Source organism: Hordeum vulgare, chromosome 4H, assembly GCF_904849725.1.
Source record: "Hordeum vulgare subsp. vulgare chromosome 4H, MorexV3_pseudomolecules_assembly, whole genome shotgun sequence".
Lineage (NCBI taxonomy): Eukaryota > Viridiplantae > Streptophyta > Magnoliopsida > Poales > Poaceae > Hordeum > Hordeum vulgare.
Window position 1 is genome coordinate 61,280,423 of NC_058521.1, and position 7,887 is coordinate 61,288,309.

The 7,887-nt window shown below is 48.4% G+C and overlaps 1 protein-coding gene across 1 annotated transcript; it reads right to left on the bottom strand.

Moving 5' to 3' along the window:
• Positions 1-1,236: 1,236 nt before the first annotated feature.
• On the bottom strand, positions 1,237-2,137 carry LOC123451202 (dirigent protein 1-like). The gene has a single exon (XM_045128208.1). It carries the CDS (start codon positions 2,071-2,073, stop codon positions 1,498-1,500), a length of 576 nt encoding a protein of 191 aa, XP_044984143.1. The 5' UTR covers positions 2,074-2,137; the 3' UTR covers positions 1,237-1,497.
• Positions 2,138-7,887: the final 5,750 nt, after the last annotated feature.

Here is a 7,887-nt window from a genome sequence, read left to right on the forward strand (position 1 = left end):
GTCGCATGTTGGGCGTGACAGCTTCCCTCGAAGAAACACGAGTGGATCAATAGTAGTTACTCGACGATGCCTTCATGAACGTAACAACGCATAATGCCACCGTCGCCCGCCGTCGGCTCGGTTTTCACCGCCAACTATGTCTTTGTGATAGCCTGGCTTATTAAGGATGATAAACTACTCTTATCAATTAGGAATTCAGACAAAGTACCACCTCCGACGAAGGAGATGACGACCAGCGCCAAGGGCCGCCTCCATGCCAAAAAGGGCCATCGGACTCCACCGCCATTAGTAGCCGTGCGTGACGCACAACCACCAACAACACATCACGAACACCCAGGGGATGCCTCCCCGACCTCCCTTGGCATCAATCCAAGGCCGAGCGCAAGCGACAGGACCAAGCCGACAAGCAGCCCCAAGGGGATCCCGCCCCGACTCCGCCCAGCCCAGGTACTACCGCCCCCCGTGTCGTCCAGATCCGGCAGGTCGGCCGCCGACCACCATAGCCATCACCACCACACAACTCTCCTCATGCAACCCTCCACGCCCGTCAACGTGGCAATCCAGCGTCACTACGCTCCGCACGACGCCGCGTTCCGGCCAAGATAGATCTCCCCATGATGATCGCACCTTGCAAGAAGGAGAGAGCGCCCCACCGCCGCCCACGTCGGGCGGGCGAAGCCCGCCAGCACGTCCTGGCGGCGGCGAGGGGAGGAGGATCACGGTCCGATGACGGCTAGGGTTTCCTCCCTTGCCGCCCGTGGGAACGACAGAGGAGGAGGAGGCCTGTTTGACATATAAGTTCAGTATAGCATATTTTCTTATTTAGGTAGATAATTCTTTATGTGCCTTACCTAAACTTCCATTTATTCATTAGACAAGGCGTTCGGGCATCGTCTAGCGCCTAGACGTGCCTAAACGCCTTCTAGGCACTGCTTTTTCAAACAGAGCTTTTATCTAAAGGCATATGTGTAGTTTTCTTTCTTCATCGGCTCATGGTTTAAAATAATCTATACCTATTAATAAAAGAAATAGGCATTCTTAGTCCGTCTTTCTATTTTATGGAAAACACTCTGATATTTTTGACATTAAGCCCGTAATATATATTAAATATTTTTTAAATACTCATATCTTCTAAACCGCAACTCTAAATTTAACATGTTATATATGGATTTTGATTAGAAAAATATGTTGAATTTGAATATGCATATTAAATATATATTTTTAAATACTCATATCTTCTAAACCGCATCTAACTCTTCATTATTGAGACACATATAACTCTTCATCTAATTATTGAGACGTTCCTTCCATCATTGGGGAAGACGTGCCGGCGGGCAACGCGCTATTATACACTACGTGTGTATCTTGCAAATCAGTAAAAGCGAAAAAAAAGAACTAGTACAACAAACATTATTACTCGAACGCATGCGGTCATACGCGCATGCCGCGCAAATACGAAGGAAGCAAAAATATACTAGTAGCGGGCGACGCGCCTAGCTAGTCTTCCTGTACGTAGACGTCGATCTCCACGACGCCGCCGGTGGCGAGGCTGTAGTCGTAGTTCTTGGTGAGCATGTAGCCCCGCGCGTACCGGAACCGGCCGGTTCCGCCGATGAGCACCGACTCCCGCACCGTGGCGTCCATGTCGATGCGGCCCCTCGCCGTCAGCGAGCTGCCGCGGTGCTCGCCGGCCTCGAGGACCAGGTGCAGCGTCAGGTCCGAGATGATGCCGCCCTCCGACACGCGGACGGCCCAACCCTGTGCCGTGCCCACCCGCGCGCTGCCGCCGCTGGGCCCCGCCGTCAGCGCGTTGTTGAGCACCACGATGTCGCCAAACTGCCGCGGCGCGGTCTTCAGCACCGTGGCGTTGTCGCCGGTGGACACGCTCCGCCCGGACACGACGCGCATCGCGGTGGGTCGAGGGCCTGTGTAGTCGTCGTGCATGTAGAAGTGAAGGTGCGTGGTGGTTGTGCCGCCAGTCTTGTTGCGGCTGTCGGCGTCATAGCGGTAGAAGAAGGCTGAGCCAGCAAGGAGGAAAGCCGACGCAAACAGGAGGGAAGAGAGGGAGGCCATGGTCTAGCTCTGGGCCAGTATTATGTGAGTACTCGGTTAGTACATTGTGTGCGACCGCCGCTAGCGCGTGAATGGCTATATATAGGACAGATATGTAGGAGCAATTTGACAAAATACCACACTTTACCTGGTACTTTGCTCTACCACCACACCTTTTCCTTTTATTGGACTGATTAACACAATAATAGCTGGATAAAATAACACAAAGTGAGAATTCCCCCTTTTCCACGACTAGGCCCACACGTCATAAATTTTTGGATGAATTCGCCCTCCTGTTGTTTCCACCTAGCGGTCTGATTCGATCGAAACGAGAACAAACGGAGACGTACAGATTACATAGACAAGGCAGAGGAACAGTGTCGTCACCTCGGCGCGCCTCTGTTACGAATAAGCCGTGGCAGAGGCTTGGTCGCGTGCGCGTGTACGCGCGCTGGTCGTGTTGGGTCCGATCCGCGGTTGGACTTGGATGCGTGTGTGCGCGCCGAATGCAGGTGTACGTTGTGTGCGTGTGTAGCTGCGTGCATGGGGTTGTGTCTGTACGGAGGCGTAGCGTGTGCCTGGTAGCCTAGGCGGTTGGTGAGTCGCGCGACGATCTGCAAGGCCAGGCGTGGGCCGTGCACACGGGAGAGCGTGGTGGGCATGCGCGGTGCGGGCGGATCGTGGGAGTCGCCAGTGAGTGGAGCCGTGGGTGAGTGCCCGGCACCGGCTCGGGTATAAAGCCGGTACGGTTATCGATGTAATCGTTCAGGTGATCAGAGTCCGTGCTCTAAAGAAAATACAGAAAACACAACCGTTCGTATGGTGGGGTGTTCGTGTGTCGGCAACCTTCCTGTCTCCTTCGTTCGTTTCCCTCGTCGGTAGTGTCTCCGGGGATTGCCGGAGCGGTGCGGTTCCGTTTTGTCGCCAACAATTGGCATCCGATCTTCGGTTGAGAAGGTACACCGGCAGCCATGTAGCTGGTTCTGTACGGCGGCGACGATGCATCAGGGATGATGCAGATCTCGCCGCTGACACCGACGGGTTACACCTCTTAGACGATCAAGGTGGAGGCGATCCTTGATGCCCAGGGGCTGTGAGGCGCTGTGGCGCCTGTGACTGGAGCTGCGGTGGACGCCGGCAAGTGCAAGACGGTGGGGGCAATGCTTCTGACGGCTCTGGCAGAGGACATGTTGATGCAGGTGGCGACAAAGCTCGCCACGAGGGAGGTATGAGACTCCCTCAAGGTGCGCTTCTTCGGCGCTGATCGGGTGAAGGCCGCGTGGCCGGCGACGCTGTGCGGCGAGTCTGACCGCCTGCGTATGGACGACGATGACGACCTGGATCGTACGTCGGGAGGGTCTACGGCATGGCGGCGAGGTACGCGGGGCTCAGGGCGATTCTCGATGACGCGACCATGGTGAAGAAGTTGCTCGACACCGTGTCGGACCGGCTGTACGCCGCGGTAGCCTACATTGAGAAATTTTGTGACATAGAGGGGATGGCGTTCGAGGAGGCGCTCGGGCGGCTGGAGGCGTTCGAGGAACAGGCGCGGCGACGCATGCAGGCTGGCGGCGAGCGGCCTGACGGGCAACTAATGCTCACTCAGGAGCAGTGGGTGACACGACGATGAAAGCACAGTTGCTCCCTAGGGTGGTTTTGATAATTGATCACAACATATGCATCGTTGGACTTATATGTTTTTCAAGTATATATTTCAGAAAAGTTCAAAAGATGTTATGGCTAAAGGCTTATGTGGAGATGCCTCTTGATGCAAGAAAGGAATGAGATTGGCTCAAGCTTCAAGCTAGAAGACTCTTCATTTTGTATTTGTGACAATCACTTTTGAGTCCATAGAAAAGCCAATACTATTAAAAGGGGGTGAGGTAGTAAAATAAACTGATTGCTCAAGTGCTCAAAGTTAGCCACCAAAATACTCAGGCATTTTTCTCACACAACCACTCTCTCCAATTACACATACTCAAATTCGGTGTCACGAACTTTCATATTTCGGATCCATCGAGTTTGACCTCAAACAGAAACCCTAGCCATTCCCACTAAATCGGTGCAAGCGAATCCAGATCGGTGCTACCGAGTTTGGGTAACCAACTTTCTATTGCCTCGGTACACAAAATCGGAATTTCTGAATTTGAGTATCGGTGCCACCGAGTTTGGCCATCTGACCATCAGCCACCTTTTTGGTGCCACCGAGTTGTGTATATCGGTCCCACCGAGATTCAAAAGTTACTGCCTTTGTGTGAATCGGTACCACCGAGTTTATGACTTTGGTGTCACCGAGTTTTCCACTTTAGGTGTAACGGTTGGATTTTGTGTGCTGCCTATATATACCCCTTCACCCACCTCTCATTCATGGGAGAAGCACTCAGAACACACACTTCATTGCCAGATTCGTTTTCTGAGAGAGAACCACCTACTCATGTGTTGAGACCAAGATATTCCAATCCAATTTGTTAGAGCATATTTCTCCATATGTGGTTTTGGTAATTGATGACAATTCCTATGGACTAATGGTTTCCTTAAGTTATATTTATAGGATTTGTCCATAGGCACTTCTTGAAGTCTATCTGTTGGGTTCAAGGAGTTTATATGATGACCAAGGTGGTATTCAAGGTATTATCCAAAGAATGGTCATAGAGACACAAGGTTGATCTAGATCGTCAGACAAAGAGTAAATCAAGATGATCAACACATAAAGCGTACAAGATGTACCGAGAGGGATCAAGTGATCCCATGGTATGGTAAGCATTGTCAATTACGTGTTTGTGTACTAACCCATGGTCTTCGTGAGAGTTCTATGTGGGGTTAGGTGTGTTTCCATGGGCTTGCGTCTAGAGGAAGATCTCATACAACCCATGAAGGATGACTTCAAGTGGTGATCATCATCAAGATCGCGGTGTGCAAGTTCAAGTGGATCAACACGAAGATATCATGCTTGAAGCTTGTCGTGCATTGTGGGCAACTGACTTGTGAAGATGTGCTGAAGAATGGCTCACCCATAGTGAGTATGGGGGAGCAATCAACTAGTCTTCGTCATACCAAGGCAATCAAGAAACGTGTTCCATCTTGAGGAAGCCAAGATCATCATCATCTAGCTCAAGAGTACTAGGTGCAAGGTATAGGTTTGCCCTTGATAGGTTTTCTATTTTAGGATAGATTGCCGTACTGTCAAGGGGGGCTCTCAAGTGAGTAGCTTGATCGTATCATTCGTTGAGAGCTCAAAGCATTTGCATCCTTGCATCATATTTCTTGGTTCTTCTTTGATGTTTCTCTTTGTAAGTTTTAGAGCTTATGGTCATCTTCATGACAAGCTCGAGTTCATAAAAAACGGAGTCCATATGCATCTTCTATGATGTTTTCGATGTTGGAAGTTTTTGTCGGTTCTTCATTAATAGAGGTCTCACTTCTCTATATCATTGGAATTTTCTAACTGCATGTTCTTAAGATTTTATGTCGCTATTGGATAGCTCTTGTCGTGGTGAATTCAAAATCTTGAGTTTGCTCGATTTGGAGTTCGTATACGAAAGTTAGAGCGGTTTCAGTATCCAGCGGTAGTACCGCCCCCGGAGCAGTAGTAACTTTTTACTACCTCTCCCTAGAGGTAGTACCGCTCTTGGAGCGGTAGTAGCCCTCCGTCGGACTGTTTTGTGCATTCTTTTTGGCGTTAGCATGGTTGGTGAACCTACCGAGCGGTAGTACCGCTCCCATGAGCGGTAGTACCGCTTTGTGCGGGTTGTGAAGCATAACGGTTGGATTCCCCCCACCTATAAAAAGGGGTCTTATTCCCCATTGAACCTTATCTCTTTAGCTCGTGTTCTTCCCCCATTGTTGACCTTCTTCGAGATTGCTAACTCTCAATCCCTCCAATGATTCTTGCTAGTTTTTAAGGGAAAAGAGAGAGGAGATCTAGATTCACATTTCCACCAATCACTTTCTCCTCTAAGTGAGGGGAACCCCTTGGGTCTAGATCTTGGAGTTCTTCGTGTTCTTCTTCGTTCTTCCTCTCATTTTCCTCCCTAGCATTAGTTGCTTTGGTGGGATTTGGGATAGAAGGACTTGGGCACTCCGTGTGCCCTTACCATTGCATTTGTTGCATAGGTTTGAGTTCTCCACGGTGATACGTGAAAGTGAGAAGTTGAGAAGCTTATTACCCTTGGGTACTTGGTACACCTAGAATCTTGGTGGTGCCTCGGAGCTCAATCATTGTGGTGTAAAGCTCCGGGCAAGCGTCGGGGTCTCCAATTAAGTTGTGGAGATTTCTCCGAGCATTTGTGGTCACCTCAAATCCATGTGCCATTGTGGTGAAGCTTCGTGGTGTTGTTGGGAGCCTCCAATTAAGTTGTGGAGATTTCCCCAACCTTGTTTGTACGGGTTCGGTGACCGCCCTCAAGGGTCCCTTAGTGGAATCACGGCATCTTGCATTGTGCGAGGGCGTGAGGAGATTACGGTGGCCTTAGTGGCATCTTGGGGAGCATTGTGCCTCCACACCGCTCCAATGGAGATTAGCATCCGCAAGGGTGTGAACTTCGGGATACATCATCGTCTCCACGTGCCTCAGTTATCTCTTACCCGAACCCTTTACTTATGCCCTTTACTTTGTGATAGACATGTTGTTTCTTGTCATATATCTTGCTATCACTCAGATGTTTATCTTGCTTAGCATAAGTTGTTGGTGCACATAGTTGAGCCTAGTTGTTTTAGGTTTTGTGCTTGACAAATTAAACGTTAGTTTTATTCCGCATTTGTTCAAGCCTAAACCGTAATTATTTTAAAGCACCTATTCACACCCCCCCTCTAGGCGAGATCCACGTCCTTTCAATTGGTATCAGAGCTAGGTCTGTCTTTATTAGGTTTAACCACCTAGAGAGTAAGGATGACGACTAGGGGTTTAGGACTCACTGACACTCTTAATTTCGATGTCACAAATTTTGATGTTTGGGTAATTCGCATGCTTAATCACTTTCGGGTCTTGGACCCAAATTTAGAGCGAATTGTAGATATGGGTTTTTCTCCTCCAAAGGATTCTCAAAATATATCTTTAGAGGATGAGAAAAACTCTTATCTCGATGCTCAAGCTTCTAATGTGATTTTTGATGCTTTGAGCAATGTAGTTATATTTCAACTCATGCCATTCCGGGATGCTCATGAGTTATGGACAAAGCTTCAAGATAAATATGGTACGTTTAAGATTTGTGGGAATGATTGTTGTCCCTCCACCTCCGGCTGTGTGGTCTCCTCAACTTCATCTACTTCACCTACATGTGGATTGCCACAAGGTAATGATATGGTGAGTAGTGGTGATCATTGCAATGATGATAGTGGGTTTATTGTTGATGATCCTTCATCACTATATTATTGCAATGCTTCACCTTTGGGCACTAACACTTCGAGCACTCTAAATGTTTTACATGCTTGTGTTGATAGTCCTTGCATATCATGTCAAAACTACTTGACTAAATCTCATGATGATATGCTTCCTATATCTTGTTGCCATGATAAAAATGTATATATTTCCTCGAGTTGTTGTGCTAACAATGTAGAGGAAATCCATCACTCCATGGAACAAGATGTGGCCTTGAATGATGCTTCAAGGGATCCTACATCATCATCTATTGTTACTCACTTTTGCCTTATGGCTAAGGCTTCAAAGGCATCTCCTACTTTGAATCCCAATATATCTCATGATGATGATGATGTTGATGATAATGGGGATGAGGATAATGATGAAGAGAGTGATAATATTGCATCCTTAAAAATTAAGGGTGAAATGATTTTTAAATCTCTTTATAAGAATAAACTTGCTTGTTCCAACTTCTTGGA

Bases quoted from the DNA above. Each gene is read 5' to 3' on its own strand.
- LOC123451202 (XM_045128208.1), bottom strand. From the start codon at position 2,073: ATGGCCTCCCTCTCTTCCCTCCTGTTTGCGTCGGCTTTCCTCCTTGCT.